We start from the raw sequence: 25,274 nt of genomic DNA, 5'->3' as shown, positions 1-25,274 counted from the left end.
ATTAAGATCTCGAATGCATGTAGTTTAGTTCTCTATATGTATTTTATTGGTGTTTTGTTAATTAAATTGACTTTGAGTCCAAGAGGGATCGAAAAATGTGCATAACTTAATTCGTTATATTTAAAGAATCGAGTAAAAACTTATAAATCGATCGCATTTGATTTATTTTTTAAAATCTGATTACTCCATAATCTTTAAGCTGCATTTAGATAGCAAGATTTGGATTTGAATAGATTATATAAAATTAGGAATTCAAATGACCCTGTATCAAATGAATTTGAATATCATTACATTGCCACAAAATAAAATACAATTCAAAGTTTAGGGATTGGTAATCTTTGTGATGTAAATTATCCAAGCAAGTTTTATAGATTTGAAATCCTTATATCCAGATCCAGCAATCCAAACACTGCATTATATGATTTGATTTGGGAAAAATTATAAATTTGTCTCGTAACTTAATATTTGTATACTTTTAATTAGTGCCATTACTTATGAAATTCTTGAAAATAATCTCATAACTTTAAAATACTTTTATTTTCAGTCCTCCTATGTACCAATTTTGATTAGAAAATTAACGGAAAAAGCCATATACAAGTCATGTGGCTATTCCCCCAATTCTAAAAAATAATGACGACATGACTTGCAAGTGAATTTTTTCGTCAATTTTCCCAACAAAAGTTGGCAGAAAGACTGAAAATCAGTTTTCTGATAAATTATGGGTCTATTTTTAAAATTTTTATAAATGATAAAATTAAAAATATTTCAAATTTAAATTATGGGACGAAAAAATATAATTTTTTCGATTTCAAGATATATAATTAATTGCATAAAGGTGTAAAAAGTGACAAGATATGAAATTATAATTTTATATTATCCCTTGAGTGATTGCCAAATGATTGAGAGACTGAAAATGGCATTCAACTAGAATTTTCTCATGCATGCATGAGCATGATTTATAGATATTTAATATTTTAATGGTCCTGCATACTTTGGAGGTTGTGTAATTAATGACATTAATCTTTGCCAGCTTGTGTATGTCATGGGACCAAAAAATTAGGTGCATTTTAGTCCTTTTTAGGTCAACTTTGAATTGAAAATCTTGAAATTTAGAAATAATAAATTTATTTTCTATAATTCCAAAGTCCTTTAATTTTATTTGATCATAGTAGGCTTTAAGTTCACTTTAAATATTAAGGTTGTATATAATATTTTTTAAATTTAAATTTATCGATTCAAACATAATGTTAAATAGAATTTTGTATCTGCAAACACACAGAATAAAAATTTATATTAAGACTTAATTTCATTTAATACAAATACAATTTTTTTTTCTTTTAATAACTTATCGGATTAAATTTCATAAAACCATGTTTTGATCAAAAAAATGCTACGACTTGTGGGTTTAATCCCACTGTAGTTATCTAGTTACCCAACCCGTGATCTTTTACGCGGATCTTGATGAAATAATCATTATACCCTTAATGAAGGGCTTTTCTGTCTTTTAATAATTAAATTTTTTAAAATCACGAGACAATAAATTATTATTGGAGTGACATAAATTGGTATAAGAGTGAAAAAATGAAATAAAAACTAAAGAATGGTGACGCAAATGGAAGTATTAAATGCAAAGGAGGGGAGAGGCGCAAATGACGGGAGCGAAGGATAGAAGGCACCGGCAGGGTAAGGGCGAGCAGTGGGGATGGGCGGGCGGAACAGTCAGAGCTGATGGGACGAATGAGGAAAAGAGTGAATTGCCTACCCACCCAAAAAGAAGACAGATGGCTTCACGCAACGACATTATCTGATATGAAACACAACGTTTTGAAATTCGAACAAATTATTGGATCACTCATATTATCGATTCAATTGAATTAAAAAAAAATACTTCATACTTAATAATATATTATTATAGTTAAATAAAAATAAAATTGCTATTGATATTATATTCATTAGAAAAATATAAATTCAAAATATTAAATTATATGACTGGAAATAATTATTGCATTAATAAAAAAATTAATAATATATCTATATTGATATTTGACCAGCATGAACTTATACGTATATATTATTTTTATTCAAAAGTTAGGTAACAATTCGTTACTTTTTTATAATTAAGAATTAAACCAACGTGTACTATTAATTAAAATATATTAAAAATGTTTAAATACAAATTATATCAAAAAATAACAATTTACTCGATCCAATGGTATCATGTCATTTTTCATCAATTTATCAATAGAAACACCTTATTATGTCAAAGGCATGAGGATGTTTTTATCCACTTAGGATGAAACTTCAAAATTAAGGGGGGTGTTTGAAAATTTTAATAATAGAAGGGTCGTTTTGATACTATTCTTATAGTACAAGGGGGCAAAGTGATTTTGTAGATTCAAAATTGAGGATAAAATGACCCTTTATTTAAGAGAAAAATACAATTTACACTCCTATGATATTATAAATATGCATATTATTTTTCTATGAAAAAAAATTAACAATTTACATCCCTATATTTTTTAAAATAATAATTTACCCCCTTGTATTTTTTAAAATGAAGTAATTTTTTCTTTTTTAGGAAAGTAAATTATTTTGTTTTAAAAAATATAGACGGTAAAATTGTTATTTTAAAATCCATCTATTTATCCTATTTTTAGATTAATTAATTTTAATTGCTATAATACCGAAAAGCGAAAACGCACTAATCCTCATTAGGAATACTAATTGTGTCCAGACAGAGTTTTGGGCCAACCTAAACCCTAATCCTGAACAAAGGATCTCGATTTCCAGTTCTCTTTTGAAAGAAAATCGTTACAATCAAAAGAACTAGAACAACTGCCGCCACTTTCCTGCATCTTCACATTCTCATCTGAGCTCCATTGCCGGCGACCATGGCCGAACAGGTAAAACCCTATCAAACTCTGCTTTTTATGAGTGCGTATATATATATGTGATGTGTGTGGGTTGGCGGACGAAGAGTTAATTGATTTACGGAGTTGTTATTGTCGTTGTTTTGCAGACGGAGAAGGCGTTCTTGAAGCAGCCGAAGGTGTTCCTTTGGTAAGACTTTATATTGATTTATCTATAGATCCGTGAATTTTGTGTTTTTAGGTGGGAATTTGGGGGTTTTTTTCAGCTCGAAGAAGTCGGGGAAGGGTAAAGCTCCAGGAAAGGGAGGCAACCGCTACTGGAAGAGCATCGGATTGGGGTTCAAAACACCCCGCGAGGCCGTTGAAGGTCTGAGTTTTATTAATTTATTTCCTTGTCTGTGTTATGCTGGCTTGATCTGATGTTATGATGCTTTGCATATTCACTCTCTTGTTTTTCTGCGTTTGTCCTTTGGAACATCAATAGGGATTTGAGTTGTAAAAATATGAGTTAATTGAATAGTGTCTTATGGATCGATGCGCTTCTGTCATCTGTGATTTTATTACAGTGACTAAGAAACAAGCCATATGCGCCAATGTGAAAGTTCTCTAGTAATTTGATACCACTAACTCTCCGATCTGTAAGAGTAAAGTTACACAAATGTTTTATGTTTTTTGACTTTCATTTAAAACTTTTTGAATGGGAGCTTCCATGTTGGGATGGGGCAGTATTATGATTTCTTGGATCTCAACATCTGTGTTATTATCTTAAAATATATACTCTAAAGATGGTACTGTTGATTTTCATTCCAACTGCCATGAATAGAGAATATGTTAGATATATGTCCTCTCATCATCACTTCCTCATTCCCACTTTGCACCAACTCTCTAGCTAGCCTGGAACCTCTGTATAGAACCCTCAGTTGCTCTGTTTCATAAGTAGCACCCATACCTCTTACTGTCGCTCCACTCTTAGGTTTTTGTTTTACTCTTGGATAGGTGAAATATTATTTGATGCGTACAATAATTTTTTATTCACTTCTGGACAAGATAAAGCTTGATTAGTTACCAATGATGTTTGATGCATCAATTCTATTGGATGCATAACATGTATTTCTGAAAGAAGCTTGATATGCATGGTTGTAGAGTTCTAGCACAGTCATGAAATGCTGACCATTTAATGCATTACTATTAATATAATTGAGGTGTATAGATGCTAATATATACACTTATAAAATCTGAAGAAACAGAATTTTGCTCCTCCATCATATAGAAGTATAGATCTGTAATTCATCAGATCGTTTTTGTTATATATTGTTGTTGTATCTGATTTCTCTCTGACGGATGTCGGGTTTATCTTTGTCCAGGCACATACATTGACAAGAAATGCCCATTCACTGGCAATGTCTCCATCAGAGGCCGTATCCTTGCTGGGACCTGTCACAGTGCTAAGATGATGAGAACTATCATTGTTCGACGAAACTACTTGCATTGGGTAAAGAAGTACCAAAGGTATCAAAAGACCTTTCATAAATTTTCCATTATGCTCTTTGTTTCGTGTTTTGATTGAGATTTTCGGTGTTCTTTAGATACGAAAAGAGGCATTCAAATATTCCAGCACACATTTCCCCTTGCTTCCGTGTGAAAGAGGGCGACCATGTTATCATCGGTCAATGCAGGCTAGTAACAAAACTTTGTTATCCCTCACCATAATTGGTAACATTACGGAATTTATTTTTGACAGCTCTCTTTGTCACTTGGCAGGCCCTTGTCCAAAACGGTGAGGTTTAATGTTCTCAAAGTGATCCCAGCCGGCTCGTCAAGCCGTGGAAAGAAGGCATTTACGGGGATGTGAGTGATAATAGGCTATCTGAACTCTAATCTTCTTGGCATATGTTGAATAGGTTATTGGTAGATTATTTCTAGACTTTTATTTGATTCATTTGAGAGTGCTCTCACTTAGCTTGAGCCTTGAGGGCTTAAAATTTTGGATTTTTGCCTACTTATGCTGACTTTGAACCTTCAGAAATTCAATATCAATATGACGTTTTATTTCAAGAAGAATAGGATGGTGCATTATTTAAGTATATAACCTATGTTTGAAATTCATTATTTCTGTAGTTGAAATTTTCAAGAATCCAGAGTCCGACTATTATTACTCGTGCTTTTTATTAATTTATGATGTATGTATGTGGTATATGTGTCAATATTTCAGTTTCTTCCACCAGAAGAGAAATATATATATATATATATATATATACACACGCATATGAATGTATATTTACCAGAAGAGAAATATATATATATATATATATATATACACACGCATATGAATGTATATTTATATACAGTAATATCCTATAGAATTGAAACATTTGAAAGTTTTAAAATATGTGGAATAATATAGAATAGTAATGGCAATATAGAGAAATAACGTGGTTGTTGAAGTTGAGATCCCACAATCAAGAGGTCATGGGTTTGAGTCCTTTCAATATGTGGGTATTAGTCTACTTTAATAGTAGTTATTGGTCTATTATAAAATTGAATTCATGATGTAAATGTAACTAATTCATTAAAAAAGTAAAAATATTTTTTATTATAAATCTGGTAGGAACATTTATGTAACCATTTAAAAAAAAAGGAAAAAATAACTTTCATGTAATCCCTTCTCACTCAAGAAAAAGCCAACTTCAAATCCTCAACTTTGGACTGATAATCAAACCAACTTCCTACAAGATTCTCATCCAAACGTAATTATTTATGTAATATATAGTATTATGTCTAACTATTAATTCATTATACAAAACTTCATTGAGAAAAAAGGGTCAATTATACAACTTTTATTCGTGCGTAATAGTTACGGCATTTCATAAATATTTATTTTGTCGTTTCGTACAAGGAATCGAATTTTTGTCATGATCATCATATTTTATTGAGTGATGATTATAATAATATTAGCTTGTGGAGTCCATTTTAATTGGGTGAGCTCAAATCCAACTCATAATTGTATTATCCTTACTAACAAAGGCTCATATTATTATTATTATTATTATTGTAAACAAATAGACAATATATTAAGTTTTATTTCGAAACATCCCAAACAAAAGTAAAAAATTTAAATTTGTGATAAAAGTATTTTATATAGCTACAACTCGCGAATTTGCTTAAAAACAAGTTCTATTTGAAGTTATCGTGAGTAGATGTTGTCGGGCAAATACATCTACGTATTTTGAAAAGGTTTGGAAGCATGATTTTGCTATTTTTAGAATGAAATTTGTCCTTATTATAGTGTTGTTGTCGAGTTCAATAAACTCAATGCTAGAATACGACAATACCAATTGAGACTTGTCGAACAACAATTCCGGAAGCATTCTTTCATGAACAACTAAATAAATAAAAAATAAAGTGAAAGAACTTATGAATATTGAGGTGTAAAATCTAGCATTTGATTTCATCTATATATAGACATTTAAATGCATTTTCAGAAAATATGCATATATGCAATTATACCTCTTTAATCCAAAAATTACAAACTTTTAGAAAATATTTCTGGAAAGCAACTTTAAAAAGTTTTTTCTAAAAAGATGTATTCTTTCAGCAAAATGCTATTTATTATTTGCAACTTTTTATAAGAGGATAAAATAAAATAAAATATTATTATATTTCGCTGGATAAACGAGCACATTCCAAGTGCCAAGTGAATTTATATATTAAATAATATATATAAATAATCTTCTTTTCTTAATTATTCCCTCCTATTTTTATTTTTAAACTTTAAATTGTATGATTTTTTATGAAACACTTAAAAATTTAATTAATCTTTTCATGTGGGACATAATTGGTATATATGCAAGCTATGCGAGAGACGGAATCCAATTGACTTGACGATGTTATGATTGATTATTAGAGAATTGATTCTAAAATAACTAATTTAAAGAAAAAGTGATTGAATTATATGAATTTATAATTTTATAATAAATTATGTAAAATGTAGATTCTAGTTAAATTTGAAATTCAACTTCATTCTTAAGATTAATAAAAGAATTCAAAAATTATTTAATGAGAAACTCAGTAAAAGATAATTAAGGTGGGATTAAAAACTACAAATTATAACTTTTATCAAAATATAATTCACGTGAACTTAATCCACAAAATAATTATTAAAAATGTGGCCAAACAACCCAAATAAGTACATACTGCTAATAATTAATGTCCAATTGAATTTTGATTATACTTAAAAATATTAGGTATTTACGACTAAAAAATTCAAATTTACTTACGTAAGTCGATTCAACCACCTCCTCTAACTAACCCTATTTTTTGTACATATATATACATTCAGGTTAGGAATATGATTAAATAGCTATTTAATTTCTTATAGAATTAATTCGTTCATCTATGCCCATAATACCAATATTTTTGAATATGAGCTAAAGGGACCAATCTACATAATTATATCTACTAAATAAGTTTAATTAAGGGCTGCGGGGCATTGATGTCATACTTTTCAATTCGGGTCACTTTCACGTTTCGTATCTACTTACAATAATATTTTTAGAGTTCACGGCGAGGAGGCTTTGGGTGCTCGGCGGCGCCACCACCTTCCTCCGCCGCCACCTACAATAAAATTCGTTTGAACTATATTCAAAGCTGATCCAAACTAAATTCCTAATGTCCTCTTCTAGAGTCTAAACTTGAAATTTCATCTCCACTTATTTAGATTAAAAGTAATAAAAGAACTTCTTATTTCAGAAAATAAAGGTAATATTGTGTTGAAACTATAGGTGTAATATGTATTATTTAATTATTAAAAAATATGTGATACTATTAATTCTTAGCATATGATGCAAATTTCCAAGACACGTATGATGATTGAAAAATCAAATCATATCAAACCAAAATTGACAAGCAACCATTAATTAATTACAACATATATAATCAAATAAAGAGCAAACAAAATGTAATAGAAACATATTCATTAAAAAATCAAGAATCACTTTTGTTTTTAGTGTACATACATTCACAAATGCTACATATAAAAACCAAACTATACACACCACACTTGTTCTCTTTTTGCATGAGGATTTTCACTTAATTAACCAAGCCAACAACAATTGTAGGCTTAGTCAAAACCAAACAAAGTGTACACCCACTTAACCCTACAACCTTTACTATTCTTTACACATATACTTAGCCAAATTAATCTACAACTTCCACTAATGTTGACCTTCTACCTCTCTATGTCCATAGGACCAATTGTCTTCCCAATTTGGAGAAACCTCCTACCCTGATCCCCTATCTTCTCAATATTATTGCCCTTCTTTTGGGCTTCAACATCGTCGTCGTCGCTTTCTTGGTCTTGTGACTCAAATTTTGTCAGAGATTCGTACTCGACTTTTTCAGGGTGTAATTTGATCATAACTAGATAAAACGTTATAGAAAAAATCATCATGACTATGACGTACCAGCTGAATTGAATGTTCACTAGTGATTTGGCACGTTCTAGGGCGTCTTCCCCGTGGCACCGGACCACTTTATGGCCTTCCTCCAAGTTCATGAAGCAACCCTTAGGGATTAGGGTTGGGGTCCATAACATGAACCCCATGACCATAAGCCAAACTCCTTGGAACACTATGCTAATTGACCTCACAAAGCTATTCAAGAAGCTCTTGGGATAACCAATGCCTAAAAGGGTAGTGGCAAGTGATATGAATATTGCAATTTGGAGTAGCCAATGGTATTGGCCCTCCACCCCCATGTGATCGGCGGAGTGGAGGTGGAAGAGGAGGAGTTGTTGGCCGAACGCCACTGCCCCAAGTAAACATGTCAGCCCATATTGTGCTGACGTGGCAAGTCTATCGAGCAAGATTGAAAAGATAGCATAGACGAAGAAAGTCAAGGAAATATTGGAGTGTTCAAAGTTATGGAGATGGTTAGAAGGGATGGTGCCATCAGGGTCGAGGGGTTGGTGCCGGTCCGGCCCGATGAAGAGCTCCATGGATATGGAGATGGAGCAACCTAGCATGATCAAGTAGAGCTCCAAATATTTGATTCTTGAAGTGGGAAACCATGGTGAGGAGGTGTAGGTTTTTGGGTGGAGGGCATGAAGTTTGATGTGGTTGAATAGGTGCCATAATCCAATGATCAAGACGCCAAATCCAGGTGCCACATGCCCTACAAGAGTGCCCATATTGTTATGTTCTTGGAGCTTGCAAGAAATTGTGTGCTACTTGTTTGGCTTAATTTGTGTGCTTTTGGTGGGGTGGGGGGTTGTTGGGCGTGAAATGGAGAGGGAAATGGATGGGGGGTTTTATATATGGGAATTTATGAAATTTTTATTAGGTCTAGAGGGTTCTAAGAGGGTTGAAAGTTTGAAAAGTTGAAGGGTTTTACTCGTGATTTTCTTGGTTTTGTAGGGAGGCTTGGGGAATAAGCCTAAGAAGAGTTGACCAAGAACAAAATGTTTACATGTGAGATGAAGTGTGCAGTTATGTATTCTAGAGACCAACAAAGGGGGCTAATTGGTATGAGTTGGAATTCTTGAAAATAAGTCATAAGCCTTTCTTTGACTCCAAACAAGTCTTGTCTGAAAAGGGATTGGGAGAACTTGGACACAATTGATGTCATATATTGATATAAGTTTTTATTTTTCTATAGTTCATTATGATAGTATTATTTTTGCTATGTTGGAGTGTGTAAACCATCGCCTACTTATTCGTATAAATACACAAATCTTCTTTGCATAGTGGGAATTAAAGCATCTTTCATGTTATTTATTTTATGTATAAATTGCGATAACATTCAACAATTTCTTAATAATTTTTGAATTGATTAGAAATATTTCTTATAAAATAAAGAATCTTAGTTGCGTATGTGCATAGATCACTTTACTTAATTAAAGATAATATTTAAAGAATTAATTTTATATATAAATAATTAATAAGAGTATCATCAATAATTAATATATATATATATATATATTTATTTATATGCCTCCTACAACTTGCATTATTAAATAAATAGTGTCCATTAGTACTTATCACTACTTGATATGTACTTGTTTTCATTTCATGTGAGCCCTTTTATTGCTTTTGATCTCTTATTTTTAAATTGAATAAATCAAATAAGTAATGTTTGATATAAAAATGGTTGAGTATTATATTTGAGTGATGCGTTAATTATTGATTAATTTTCTAGTGTTGATTAGGAATTTTTCATAATTAACAATAATTATGTGCATGGGCTACTTAAATTATTATGCAACATTTTCTTCCTATTGTTACTTATGATAAAATTTAAATTTTGGGTTTCGTTTATTTTTATGTGCGAGATAAATGGATGGCTTATGAGTGTGTAATTATATGTGTAATGAAATTATTTAATAATAATGATTTGTCTCGTCATTTATGTCATTTATTATTTACATTTCTTGAACTTTTTCGAATAATATTTTGGTCCTGTATATTTTTAGTTTTTATGATTTCAATTTCTTTCTTTCGTCGAAGGTCATCTTCCTCATCGGAAAAAGATGGGCTATTGTTCCTATTGATTTTTTTTTTTATTTTTTTATTTTAATTTTTTTTAATAGAAATTCACCCTGCTCGTCGATGGAGGGAACTGATTAAACATTGCAAGATCATTTTGGGTCCATTTCTTTTCATCAATGCCTTGGAGATGTTACTACTAATATATTTTCATATTATTTTTTCTTAATTTAACTAAAATTAGCTACTTTTGATTAAAATATCCAACTATCATATCTTAATTTATATACTTCATATTTACTGTACCAATATATTCTTATTATACAGTATTAATAGTTTTTATGTATTTATCTATGCAGCATAAAATTCAGCAGTTTTAAAATGTATAAAATATTTTTAAAAAATTTATTTAGTATGTATTTAAGGATGATAAATGAGACGGGTAGAATATCGCCATTCAAAATGGGTTTAGATTCAAATTATCGGGTTTTGATTTTGCTTGTCAGACCCGTCAGGTTCGGACTCTAATCAAGACTGAGCGAAATCCAACCCATACTAGAGGAGGGGCGGGTCATGTTTGGAAACATAGAACTTCGGGTCTTATATAAATTAAGCGGAACGAGTCTCTAAGGTCTAATCGAATCCACCCCAGACCCGTTCTATTCTCATTCCTAAAGTTACGGAGAATTCTAATTTAGATTGAGTCCGATCAAACCTGAATCAATTATATAGCAAGTGTAATATCTTTGTTTTATAGTTGGTGTACAGTTCATAAAAAAATGATCATTCGCACAGTAAATACATCACACTTATTTTGTAATTGATTAGTTTCCATCGAACCTAATTTGGGTAAAAAATTTCCCGTTTACTCTGAAACAAAGTCCTTTCTCCTGTCATATGTACATGGGCTAGTGGTTTTTGTAGGTTTGGATACATAATGTTTATGGTTCGGCCCCTAAACAAAGAGAACGCTCATAGAAATTGATTAGCCCAACAGGCCTAGACATCAAAAAGAGGATTTGGGCCTACCCCAAGCCCAACTGATGAAGCAAAACTATATTTTTTCGCTATTACAAATTTATTGCGCTGAAAATGTGGTAATTAAGCATCAGTAACAAATTCAAAATTTAAGAATAATTTTGCATGTAAGTTTTTTTATACATATTAAGGCGGAAAATTAAACCTGGTTTGAGCGTACTAAATAAATTCCATAGCAAGTCTAATAAATTTATTATATTAATCACTTTCATTAAACTGTACAAAAATTACATAATAACTAGTATATTATATTTGTTATATAATTAATTTAAATTTAAATAAATGCGATTTGGGTCAAAATTTTGTGGTTGAGGCAAAGCTGTGCTGACGAGGTCCGCTTTCCTGTCCGGAAATCCAGAACAAAGGTCTGTCCAGCACAGGCTAAAATGTGGTTCAGGTGGACTCACGTTTGTAAAGGAAAATGCTTGGAGTATACACCAATTTTGTTTTCACTTTCCCCGACCATCACATCTTCTCCCTTCCTAATGTTTCTTCTTTTCCACCCAAATGTTTGCAGTAACTTTTATTTTACGGTGAGAATAAATTATAAAAAATATTGTAAGTTTAATAGTAGTAAAATTTTTTATTGTTTTCAGACAAAGGTTAAAAGTGAAAAAGTAAAATAATAGAAGTTGGAGTGTTCCAAAAAACAACTAATACTTAGAATTTTATTGATGAGTTGTAAAAGTTGGTAGAAAGTTGCTTATAACTTTTTGTTTATATCAATTTAATTTAAACTGTTTAAAAATATAAGAGAAAATTATTTGTTTAGCCCTTTAAATTTACTCGTTTTAGTTTTAGTTTTAGTCTGATAACTTTCAAAATTTTTTAATTTTAGTCATTTGACTCAATTTCGGATAATTTTACCCCCACACAACTTTTTAAGAGCAATTTTAGTCCATATATATCCATTCATTTTGCATCTTGTAGCTAATGCTCGCCTAGAATGGTATAAGAGTTTAAATTTATTGAAAAAATATTTATTTATATTGCACTTAGAGCATTAAGATGGATTATTAGCCTTTATTATTAAAAAAGGCAAAATAGTCATATATTAGGCTAAAGGACCTAATCTACGCAAACTTGATAGATAAAAGACTAAATCTAAATTGTCAAAGATAAAAAAATCAGAATAAATTCAAAACCAAAATTATAAAACGAAAATTTTCTCTTTTTTCAAAAAATAAAAATTATAAAACATAAACGCTCTTTTCACCTTATTTTCAATATCGAGACATAACGTCAGTCATTATTGCTATAAATAAAATGTAGCGTGCAAAAGAGAACAATCAAAAAAGAAATCTCGTACGATTTGATAATTATAGATTGGTATGATTACCCCACTTTGAACTTTGTAATCATTATGGTCTAAAGCAAAACGAAACATGTCCTAACATGACCTATCTACCGCTCTTACTATATATATATATATATATATTGAGACCTATCTACCGCTCTTACTATATATATATATATATATATTGAGCACCAAAACAAATATTTCTTACAAGAAAACCATGGCTACTACTCTTCCCAATTCATTCTTTACCACTCTCGTCATCTCCATCCTCCTCGCCTCCGTCCTCTACCAAGCCACCGGCGATGCCGATGATTTTTTGGTGGAACTCAATCAATCAAAGCCCGTCAAGGAAAAACTCAGCCATTTTCGTGTGTACTGGCACGACATTATAAGTGGTCGGGACCCAACATCAGTTCGAATCGTCAACTCGTCCACTCGTAATGGATTCGGAACAGTGAACATGATTGACAACCCACTAACCGTAGGGCCTGAACTGAGCTCCAAACTCGTCGGAAAGGCCCAAGGGTTTTACGCACTTGCGTCGCAAGAAGAGCTTGGCCTATTAATGACCATGAACTTCGTGTTCATCGAGGGGAAGTACAACGGCAGCACGATCACGGTGTTAGGGAGGAACGCCGTTTTGAATGAGGTGCGGGAGATGCCGGTGATTGGAGGAAGCGGGCTTTTCCGATTCGCTCGTGGCTACGTTCAGGCACGGACGCATATGTTTGATATTAAGACGGGAGATGCGACGGTTGAGTATAATGTTTATGTGATGCATTATTGATTAATTTCTCTTTAGAAAATTTTCAATGAGAGAATAATTGATGTGGGGTAGGTAAGTACAATATTATGCAATATTTTATCGTACTTGATTATGATTGGACTTTAGTTGATTATGATATGGTTGGACTTTTGGGGTAGACAAATGCTGATTATTATTGCTAGAATATTGGGTCCATTTCTTTTGATTGAACATTCACGTACCTCTCGGATCTATCAGTAGTATGCAATTATTTTACATACATCACCTCCTCGTCTTTTATGTAATTATAAAAATTATATATGATAGCAAAAAGCCAGCGATAGTAATAAATTTAATATTTTTGAGAGTGTATTTGTAATTTTTTTTTATTAAAAAAAATAGAGATGGTTGTGTAAGTGATGTTGATTATTTGGTAGGTGTGTTATAAATTTTTTAAAGAATAGGGATGATTTATGAAAATAAACTATTGATTAAGGAGTGTCGATGTAATTATTCCAATTAAATATGTTTTGTTTGGGTTAGTTTTGAAAGTATATTAAATCTTTTATTTTTATAATTCTTATTGAAATTATATATAAATCATTCTTTGTGTGGACGTGGGGTTTTAGTTTCTTGGAATTTAATCCGATTTATTACATTATCGGATGTTACTTTTAAATCTATTATATATATAAATATATATCTCATATTTTGTTATACATGAAAGTAACAAATATATCTGCAGTTTTTAACATTTCGAAAACTAAAGCAAGGACGTATAAATTTATAATAAATATAATCTTCTCATATTTATAAAAAAAATAATGGTATTATCTTTTTAGAATTATATTTAGAAATTTGTTTTTATATTTTAAAAATTATAAAAAGGGTTGAGTGGATCTAACCTGTCGAGTTTGGATCGAGTCTTCTACCTATAAAAGTCTTAAAATTATGAGTAACTTATAGTATTATTCTAAAATTAGGTTTAATTATACAAATATTTTTTATTTTTTATAAAATTATAAATATATGTAATTGTAAGTGCAGTCCGATCCTATTGAGTTGTGAAATTTTATACGAATACCCCTTAAGATATTTTACACTAACACCTCTTGACGGGTGTACCTATAATTTTACAAAGAACATGAAAATATTTATATAATTAGACACAATTTTAAAGGGATCTCGTTTACCTTAAATTTATCGCAACTTATTATTTTCATTAATTAAAAAAAATAGTTTGCTTTTATTTAAGGGTAACTTACATTAATATTTTCTGAGGTTAGACCTAATTATAGAAACATTACATGTCATTTGTAAAATTACAAATATATCCCTTGAGTGAAACTTTACACGAACACGTCTTGGGTAACTGCACTAACACCTCCTCAAGAAATGCACATATAATATTATAAAAAATATGAAATATTTATGTAATTAGTCTTAACTTTAGGATGTCTATATATATATAAAACCCTTTATTTAATTAATTAAACCCAACTCAAACATATACAAAACAGACAATGATTGGATGGTGGAAACTAAGTTAAAGTATATTTTTTCAATTAGCTTAATTACAAAAACACCCTTGTCCTATGGTTTTATAACATTCTTTAAGTGCTCATTTAATTTTTTTTTATTAATATATATCTGTTATATGTATGCACAATTCTGACCAAATAACGCCAATCAAAATCTTTTGAAAAATTTATTATTAAGAAAAAATTAAATAATTAAAAATTCATGTAGATATTAATGCATTACAAGGAATTAACACTTCAAATATCCGAAATATTTACTTTATTCTATTTTAGTAAAAGTAATGTGAAAAAGCAAAAATAAAGAATAAAGCTTTGCCAAGGAGAAAAGGACATAAATTCCTCTCTATAGTCCTCTTTTTTTTTTTAATTTTTATTTTGGTGTCCAGATAATAATATTCCACTTTGCCCTCACTATACTCTAAAACTTTTTTTCTACAAAATATTCTTCTCATCCCCAGGAATGTTGTGTATGGTCGGTTCCACGTGGCATGTGCTAATTGGCCTGTAGGGACCAAAGTTTGGAAAAACCCACAAAGTTTTTGGAGGATATAATGATCCATAAAAGTGGTGTAGAAGAAGAAGCTGTTTCTGCAAAACATGTAACATCTTAGTTAATATAGAGCGAGTTGGATCAAATTCAGACCATGGAGACCACTACTGAATTCACATTTGATATTGAAAGTGTCAGTCATTAATTAACGTTTCTCGATATTTAATAATATAAGACTGATCCATGTTGTCTTTTAACAACTTTTGCCTTCAAGAATATTTCCAATACCCCTCTTGCCTTTTCTCTCCTCCAATAAAACTCCCTATAAATAATGCCTCATCCTTCCCATATTCTCAGCCTCAACTCCTCAAGAATGGCTAGACACTACAACTCTTCCTACCATGAATTCTTCCAATACCTCTCACTCCCAATCCACTTTGTTTTCTTCCTAACCATAATCTTCCTCTTCTTGATCTTCACTTGGTACATAAACTATGACTACATGTTCGGGGACTTGATGGACCAGCTCAAGCTGAGTCTCATGGTGTTTCCTGTGCTTCTTCTGCTCACGGTCCACTGGCTGGCCGATGACCGGGAGCGTTTCCCTTTTGCCCTGAGCTTGCCGGAAAAGGACTCGCTTCATAGGGTTGGAGGCTCGCCGTTTGGGGTGGCCGTTCTGCTAGTGTTTCTTATGTTCATGATCGCCCATCATAGTTCCTTACAAGAACGGTGGTTTCCCTTGTTTAGACGATAAATACAATATGTAATGTGTACGAATCTACCGAAATCTTTAATATTTTCCCCTGTAAGAGAGAGAGAGAGAGAGAGAGAGTAATCCTTAACATGCATTATTTCCAAATGTGAATCAGAATTCACTCTTCCATTTTATTACTGTAAATTACAAAGAGTCTGCATACAAGTTTCCTGCAGTATGAAAGAACATGTCATGACAAAAGGTGGGATGAAAAGCGAGCTTATTACAATTATAACACACAAATCTGTCGAAACTGAGATCACATACACCCTTTTCTATATATTATCAAGAGACAATTGTGTTGAACCTCATATATACAATTGCGAGTAAAGATGTTTGCCGCAGGGTGTTTTGCAGGGAATAGCCTCAGGGTTCGCTCTTTGGTAGCCGACTGAGAACAGAGTGCTCAGGTTTGTGTTCACATTCATAATCAAGATGAACAAATGCCCTTTCAACTTCAGTAAGTTTTTCGATCTTTATCTGCAGAGTCTCGCCTATTGTATGAGCTTCTTTTAGGGGCAAATCTTCAGGAAGTTCGATATCAACCTAATGCCAGAAAAATCAACATTTACTCATGTGAAGGGGAAACCAAAGACTAGTAAAATCATCAAACTCATATTGCTAGTCGAGTAATGATGCCGTTCTGATTTAGATTACTTCACGACTAACCTCGACAAAATACAAAACACCAAAAGTGTAAGCACGGACTGTGTCAATACGCTTGACCTGAGGGTGCCTTATCACGAGATACGTCAATTTCTGCAATACTTCGGGAGGTGCTGATTGTCCAACTAGCGACACTGAATAAGATGAAAAATGAACTTAGGTGAGAGAAAAGACAAAGCTTATGCACATAATAGGAACACTTGATAACATTTCAGCACTCTAAGGCTATCTAATAGTGAAAGATATTTAGGAATGGTCACATTTATACTCCCTCAACTTTGATCAAACTATAGAAACTGTCCCTGCAGTTTAAATAATTTCACAGACTACAACTGAAGATGCTCTTATTACACAACACACCCTATCATGATGTTTTTATTATATACACTGTCTCATGGTGATGATTTTTTCATTACACAAGCAATCTCAATCAATAGTTTTATTACACTGACTTGTCCTGTCATTATATTTTCGGTATACAAACACCCTCTATCAGTGACGTTATCATTACACTGACACCTTCTCAAAGTAATAAAACCATCGGCGGCATGGGGTAAGATTTTTGTGATTTGACCATAATTTAGAGGGTGTTAGTGTCATTATATTATTTACGGAAAAGCTTTATTCTTGCTGATTCCAGCTTCATGAAAAACAATGTGAAGATGAAGGTAGAAATAGCACCTGCATTTTCTAGAACAGTACCAGACCAATTTGTAATTGTATAAACTGCAAGGATGATGGCACCGGCCGGATCGATCCACCAGAAGAACTTATCACCTAGGACTGCTGCTACTAAGCCTACTACATTTGTCACTACATCAAAATAATGGTCCTGTCCCCAACACCAGAGAAGTTAAGCACCTAGGCATTCAGAAGAAACTTTACGATAAAGATAGAAAGATACCTTTGCATAGGCACGGACAATGTTGTTTCCAGAACTTCTGCAGTAAAACCACAGAGCAAGTTTTACCACTGTAGCAGTTATCATAATTGAGTACAACCATACCAACTGATCTGAAGTCATCTTTTCAGTATGTTTATTTTCAACTAGTTGTTCTACAGCCTGGACCAAAACCTGAAAGCCTGAAAGGAAATGGGATGTTAAACTCTTAATTCTTTGAGTGCCATAGAGTTGAAGGCAAATTTCATTCATCACTCATGGACAGTTGCCCATGGAGGAAATGAAGCATCTCCAGTTCTAAAACTTGGGAGATTACTCAATCAAAGCAAATCTTCCTTCTCTTTACCTTTTGGCACACGCTGTACTGCCGGGATCAAATTTGCAATGCACATATTGGTACAAGTGCCCTAATTATATACAGTTGATGGTTAGTTATTTACTGTAATGGTACATCTACTCTATCCTAGTAAGAAAAATTTGAGCAGTAATGAACTTAAGAGCAATATCATCTCTAAACCACGTCACTTTTGTGCAGTTTCTCATTTGATTTTCCTTCTTAATTTCCGTGCACATTTACTAACCCGTCATGCAATTCCAAACAATTGCAATAGACAGCTCAAGTAGAAACCATGAAGTATCACGCAACTAATTTGACTACCCTAACTATGGAAGTTAATAGAAATGCAAAGTTGGCATAACAAATTCATCATGATTTGGTTGTGGTAAATGATAAACTGTACATGAGTCGAATGTCTTCCATGGAAAGCATAGGCAAAGATTTTAAAGCAGACGTACATACCAAGAGTGGCCATTATAGCTGCAAAGACGATAATCCCAACTGGCTGCACCCTCAACTTCCCAATAGGATACTTGTAAATGTTAACGTTTTTCATTGAGAGGTGGGTAAACCAGAGTATGCCACCAGCCATCAGATCAAGTAAGGAATCCAGGGTCGACGCAGCAATGGCTAGCGATCCGCTCTTTATCGTGGCATAGATCTAAAACAAACAAAATGTAGCAGTAATCAGACAGGAAAAGGATAACTTGGTGGCTTTTCAAGAAAGGACCTGACATAAATATTTTACTATGTTGTCCATCAATCACCAATATTAATGTCTTCTCTAAATACAACAAAACAAGATGGATATTATTCCATTCAGCTGGTCATCTAAACAACAGTTGACCTTAAATGCCAGCAGCAAAACATTTGCCCAGTTGGAGATCCTCATAGCTCTCTCCTGCTGTGCTTGCTCCTCTAGATCTTCCTCATCTAAGCCATCAGACGACACCACGGAGTCGACCTCCTCAAATGATTTTAAGGTAGCAAATTGTCTTTCATAGTACTCCTCCTCTCCTACACAGTAAACAAAAATCCTGAATCAAGCAGGTTGCAAATAACCAAACACGGCAAGACAACTTCTAAACCAGTAGCATAATTAACAACAACAAACATATGAACTGCTTCTTACAAATTGTCAACAGATAACACAATAAAAGCAAAATGACATCTCGAACTAGAATATGCTCCCATGGAAATCTTTATTTAGAGGTAATAATCAAGAAAAAAAGAAACTTAACAGAAAATTTGCCATATCAAAACCAACAAAACTGTAAAGCCCCAAAACAGCATCAGAATCTTTTCTTTTTTACAGAACAAGAATCAGACAACAAGTATATACACATACCGCCACACATATACTAACAAACCCAGAGAAACACACACAACACTCAAAGAGCTAGCTTTTAACCACCTTTGCTCAAACCCTGAGCTCTAGAAAGATCAAAATGGGAAGGAGACTCAGGGTCAACTGCTGACCGGACCTTATCCGGCAGCCTGGAAATGAAATCACTACGGAGCGAATTCACAGAGTTGCGGCGACTGAGACGGCGGCGGCGCCCACTGCCACCCCTCTTCCACCCTTCCAACAGAGGGGATTTGGCGTCTACACCATTATCAGCCAAAGTCCGACTCTCTGCCTCCATTATAGGAAAGACTACTGCACTGTACTAGAGAAAAAAAACTTCTAAATATATCACTTATAATAATTATTAATTAATAAACATATTATACTTGATTCATGTGTATATATAATTTAAATTTTTATTATTCTTTTTTATAAAAATAAAAAATAATTTAATATTTTTATTAATTTTCAATAAAATACTTTTTTATGCTTTTTTTTTTTTTTAAAAAAGTCATTTTGCATAGAAAAAAGAATATGTTTGATTTAATTTTTAAAAAAAGTCATTTTGCATAGAAAAAAGAATATTTTTGAAATTATTTTTATCGATATATCTCGCGTCAGCTAAAAATTCCTATTCTAATTTCCTCAAATTTAATAAATAATACTAGCAATTTAAGCACATTCGATATATCTGCATAATTAAAATTTTATAATATTTATTCAATTAAATAAAAAAAGAAAGATAAACAAAATAATTGATTAAAACGAATAAACTTCGATAAAAGTACGTAAATAATAAATTATCAATAAAAAAAATATGATATTGATAGGAGAAATAAAATTAATCAGGGCATTTTGAGGTCATGGTAACTATTTAAGGGGTCTTCCCCATATAATATAGATAGATAGATAATAAGTGAATTAATAGTATTTAATAAAAATAAATTTAGAACATAATTTTTTACTATATAATTGTAATTATTATTAGAAGGACAGCTTGATTTGAAGTGTCGTTGTCTGTTGGTTGATAGTTATAGTGGTAGAATTTAATTTTATGTACTGGATATATTATATGATGTAAATATTTTATTTGGGAATCACATAAAAAAATAAATTATTATTTTCGATGGGAAATTTTAATCTAATAGGTTGGTTGAGCCTAATTTAATTATCAAATTGTCAGGAATTATGATTTAATATAATATCTTACCTAGCAAAGAAATTAAAATTAACATCAATGTTTTTCTTTTTTGGGTAAGAAACGATATAATATTGACAGGACTATATATAATATATATTTTATTATATATATTACCAATTTTTTATGAAATTAAAATATATAGTATAAAAAGTATCGAGATAAAATATTTTATATTAAGTGAGATTGACAAAGAAGTGAATTTTGGGGACACATGTAGCCAAGTTCGAAGTATGTTCGTGTCTGACACTATAATAGATGATTTTTTGAAGAGTCGGTCCATTACAAATTGGTGGTATAGATCAATAAAAAGAAAAAACATAGCAATAAATATACATACATATATTTATGTGTGTGTTTATTTTGGTTCGAGAACATGAAGGTGAATATTTCTGCTATTAATAAACGTAATTTTGTGAAAAAAATAATAGTGTTGGATTTAAAAAATTATAGTCTATAATAAAAGCTCAGCCCTTGAATAAACCAATTTAATTGTTACTAAGTAAATTTACAAAATAGTCCCCACTCAAAACTAGAAATTATATATATATATATATATATATATTTTGTTTAAAACACACCTCCAAGATTCATCAGTTTTGGTGGGTTTGCATCAGAACTGGTCATGTTTGCAATTATATAAATTAATTTTTTATTACATGTGAAATTTTGAACTTTTTAACTTAATTTTGTTTAGGAGATGGACCGAATATGGTCTGACAGAATAAGTTGATTAATAACTCAATTATGATTTATATCCCCTCCCTAAACCAAAATTAATGTGGCATCCCCTCCATTTGTTTCTTCTCCTACAACAAGTCCAAATATATTTTTGGACAAATTACAGAGATTTTTGAATCAACACAAAAACTTACTTATGAAGGTTCCAGATTTGAGGCATGACAACATTCTCAATCATGATGGCATTGAACATGAACAAGAGTTGGACGTTGATGCTGAGTGAGTTGGATCTGAATCTGCATCAGCGGGAGATACAGATGATGATGCTGCTGTTGAGTTGCTGCCTTTCCTCTTCTTTTCATTTTGGTGCTTCTTACTTCTTGCTCGATCAGCTTTGGACACAATTTCCGAGACAGTAAAACCCGCAACTTCAAAGTTGCCTGATCTTTGAGGAAGCAAAGCATTTCGAACTATTACGTCAACTCCATCATACGTCCAAACGCCTAACTGAGCTTCTCCTTTGAGTCCAATGGCAAACCAACCAAGACCAGCGGCAGCTATATCGACAGAGCTTGAATCCCACGTGCTGCCACTAACACGAAATTCCTTTTTCACCCAATTCCCCAGTTCCTCAACTCTACCTTCCCCAATTGGAGGCTGAAACCAGTAAGTATAGGAAAGAAGTTAATGACATCCTAACTGAGGAGAGGAGGTTAAAACATTGAGAAATTGCAATTGTCCCATGGAATGCATGTCAAAATCGAAAATAAGAGGTCCTCTCATGTACCAGGCAATCTTAAAACATGATAGAGACATCATCACACTTTCTTACTGACAACCATATAAACCATCGGTGAACATGCAGATTAATTACCTGACCATCTGGCGATAAGAGAACGTAAGTAACAAATATTACATATTTTTAACAACTTTTTAAATTTATAAGCTACATCTGAATGTGTCCACCAGAATCAAGTTTATTAAATCTGCCCACAGTAATTTTCAAATTTCAAAATCAGTACTCAGAACCGAAACAAACATTATTAACTGTGAGCATCATCTCAAAGTAGGGTAAATATATTCCAGATGAAGTAACTGAATTACAGGTTCTGTAGACTAATTGCTATTCATTAGCTGTAGTCAACATTCAAAGACAGTTTCAAAGACAGCACAAAACTGTTATAGAGTCTGACACTAATGTCAAGGTTACTTTGGTGCCTATCTGGCCACCCCCATCCCTGATCAGAAACGGCACAAATACCAGAACACTCAATTGTGTGAGTTTGATTGCAAAGATAGACCAAGAGACAGTTGTATACTCAACCTGTAAATTAGTGAAGCACATAAAGTATGTCACAAATTTGTAAAGCATTCAATCATGTTGACAACCAGGTAAAGACCAAAAAAAATGTTGTTTTGATGGTTTAATCATCACGAATGGCAGAACAAGCAAACATGAGTAACATATGGAAGATCACAGAATAACATGAAGCTAGGAAGCAAAATCATGAACCACACCAGCTAGCACACTGTACCTGTAATTGACGGCCAAAATGTTCTTCCAACATTGTGCACGCATTCTCCGTCTTTCCCATGTGCAAAGGAAGCAGAGGAGATGCCCATACAGTAACATAAAGGGAATCTACTGAAGATTCTTCAACGTCCAACCTCAAGAGTCCACCAATATGAACTGAATGTCCTGCCTGCATAGTAGAAGATCACCTAATTATACCTGATCTGGCTTTTCACCAAATGAACAAGATAGCACCTCACTCAAAGCAAAGAAAGGAGAGTCTCCAGAGTTTTTTTTTTATTCCGTCGATTTGAAAGGGAAGTCAAGATTGGAGTGGAGCATGGAATAAAGTTTTCACCAAATAAACTGTTGCTTTCTTCAGGAAATCATAAGAAACAATAAAGACACTTGTCCAGGCAATTACTGGTTTTATTAGAAGAGTCCAATTTTCTTTATTTGTACATCCACCACTCCCTATACCAGATTTTAAAACCTAAACCTACCATTTAAGTTACAAAGACCACATACTTAAACGTATAACAGCCAAAGAGGACTGTTGCAAAGTCAGAGTAACAACGATTAGAACCATAACAATGCAACCAAGCCAGTATTCAGCAACCTGAAAGGAGATGCCATCAATTTTGAGAAATTTACTGCCGTTACAAGCAAAAGCAATCAATCATTACTGGGTTCATCCTCAGCATTTCTCACATGCACAGGTTGAGATCAACTAGAGCAAGCAACACAGAGCATTAAGTTGAATGCCCTGATTCATTTACCAGCAGGAAGACTAACCTTGATTCTGTATGTCCTTGGCTTCAACTCCTTCTCAATACGAATTAGCTTCTGCTCCTCCATTGTCAACCTAGTTGAAATTTGATGAGGATGCAAAAGCCCCGGAGTGTCGAGCAACTTAGCTTTCCCAGGAAGGACTCCCTCCATCCTCACAATTCCCAAGGTGGTGCCTGGCACTGGTGCCTCTGTTAAATGAGTTGCTGTCGTGCCAAGACATTTCCCTATTGTATTAATCAAAGTGCTCTTCCCGGCGTTCTGTGCTCCCACTGCCCACACATTTCCTCTTTGCCCTGCAAACTTAACCACATCATCCACCAATGTCTTCATTCCCCAGTCTCTCATAGCGCTCACCAAGTGCACGCTAGTTATCTTCCCTGCCCCACCTTCCCTTGCCCGTGTCCGCACCCAATGCTCAAGTCTAGTCGGTGAAATACTGCTAGGCAAAAGATCAATCTTCGTCACAACCAACAGAACCCTTGGTATATTCCCTGATTTTCCTTCCTTCCATGATCGCGCATTCTCATCGATAGTCTTGGAGACTGAACTTGCCACCTTCCTAGGAAACGAACCATCAAAATCTGCGGCATCCACCACCAACAAAACCACAGTCCTAGCCCCACCTATCGACATCAACCTCCTACCCACAGTGTGATCAAAATCGAAATCCGGCAACAAGTTCTCAACACCCGGGTCCTTCACCTTAGCATAGAACCTCAGACTGTGACACCTGGAACACACAACAGGCTTCTGACTAGCATTTTTGTCATATGGGCTTCCACGATATTCAACATTATAAGACATTTTATCAAACACCTGATCTTCCATTTCAAGGATCTCATTTCCTTCCACATCCATGATCTCATTCGCAAGTCCTCTCTTAATGGAATCCGTGATTTCAGACTCATCCGATACAGGAGTCATTCTCTTGAACTTCTTATAGTTCGGACCCTTAGTTGAGGGCTGTAAAAAAAACCCGGGTTGCTTAGGGTCAAAATCTTGCATTTGGATACCACAGCCTGGGCAAATGGGGAAGGCTTGCTCAGTGGCCTCCTCGTAATTCCCATCACGGCTCAGCGGTAAATTTGAAAAAGATTGTTTCTTTAGAGTTTCTGAAGAGAAGGGTTTTGCCAAGAAGAAAAACGGCAGGGTTTTAGTAGGGTTTTGGGAAACCGAGAACACGGATGAAGGATCGATGGTTGGTGACTGGAGGAAGTTAGATACAGGTCCTCTGTATGTATAGGTAGTGAGAGAAAATGGGGTGAGAAGCTTTCTAAGCCTTGATGGTGAGAGGTTTCTCACAATCATTTTTCTTTTTATGTGGTTTTCTACTCTTGTTTTCAGCTTTCAGCCATGGAGGTTTTGAATGCTTTTCTCTGCAAATCGCAATGTGACCAATGAGATTTAACTCAAACTCGCACTTTTAATGTTTTGATGAAATCGTATCGGTTTCTTCTAATCTTTTAAGGCGCATTTCTTTTGTTTTGATAGATAGATATAAAAACATTTACAAACTGGGAATGTTTTCTGAACTAATTATTTATTCAATTTAGTCTAAGTTGAAAATTCATTATTTTTGGGATAGCAAAAAGTTCTTATAATCCGACAAGAGTTAAACT

At 33.1% G+C, this 25,274-nt stretch overlaps 5 protein-coding genes across 5 annotated transcripts; 2 read left to right on the top strand and 3 right to left on the bottom strand.

Annotated features, from left to right (window-relative positions):
• Window positions 2,719-4,928, top strand: LOC105170572 (40S ribosomal protein S11). Its single transcript, XM_011091393.2, has 6 exons — window positions 2,719-2,903; window positions 3,020-3,060; window positions 3,137-3,237; window positions 4,235-4,379; window positions 4,457-4,546; window positions 4,632-4,928. Exons 1-6 carry the CDS (start codon window positions 2,892-2,894, stop codon window positions 4,720-4,722), a joined length of 480 nt encoding a protein of 159 aa, XP_011089695.1. The 5' UTR covers window positions 2,719-2,891; the 3' UTR covers window positions 4,723-4,928.
• Window positions 7,842-9,165, bottom strand: LOC105170852 (transmembrane protein 45B-like). Its single transcript, XM_011091775.2, has one exon. It carries the CDS (start codon window positions 9,055-9,057, stop codon window positions 8,098-8,100), a length of 960 nt encoding a protein of 319 aa, XP_011090077.1. The 5' UTR covers window positions 9,058-9,165; the 3' UTR covers window positions 7,842-8,097.
• LOC105170573 (dirigent protein 22-like) lies at window positions 12,870-13,571 on the top strand. The gene has a single exon (XM_011091394.2). The coding sequence runs from the start codon at window positions 12,907-12,909 to the stop codon at window positions 13,474-13,476; it is 570 nt and encodes a 189-aa protein (XP_011089696.1). The 5' UTR covers window positions 12,870-12,906; the 3' UTR covers window positions 13,477-13,571.
• On the bottom strand, window positions 16,085-19,808 carry LOC105170574 (metal tolerance protein 4-like). The gene is made up of 7 exons (XM_011091396.2): window positions 19,538-19,808; window positions 18,971-19,140; window positions 18,586-18,784; window positions 17,790-17,968; window positions 17,567-17,717; window positions 16,889-17,019; window positions 16,085-16,765 (listed from the first exon to the last, which is right to left on the bottom strand). The coding sequence occupies exons 1-7, from the start codon at window positions 19,767-19,769 to the stop codon at window positions 16,586-16,588; spliced, it is 1,242 nt and encodes a 413-aa protein (XP_011089698.1). The 5' UTR covers window positions 19,770-19,808; the 3' UTR covers window positions 16,085-16,585.
• LOC105170569 (GTP-binding protein BRASSINAZOLE INSENSITIVE PALE GREEN 2, chloroplastic) lies at window positions 21,387-25,099 on the bottom strand. Its single transcript, XM_011091391.2, has 3 exons — window positions 23,659-25,099; window positions 22,886-23,053; window positions 21,387-22,007 (listed from the first exon to the last, which is right to left on the bottom strand). Exons 1-3 carry the CDS (start codon window positions 24,961-24,963, stop codon window positions 21,585-21,587), a joined length of 1,896 nt encoding a protein of 631 aa, XP_011089693.1. The 5' UTR covers window positions 24,964-25,099; the 3' UTR covers window positions 21,387-21,584.

Source organism: Sesamum indicum, linkage group LG9, assembly GCF_000512975.1.
Source record: "Sesamum indicum cultivar Zhongzhi No. 13 linkage group LG9, S_indicum_v1.0, whole genome shotgun sequence".
Taxonomy (NCBI): Eukaryota; Viridiplantae; Streptophyta; class Magnoliopsida; order Lamiales; family Pedaliaceae; genus Sesamum; species Sesamum indicum.
This window is presented reverse-complemented; position numbering and strand designations above follow the sequence as displayed.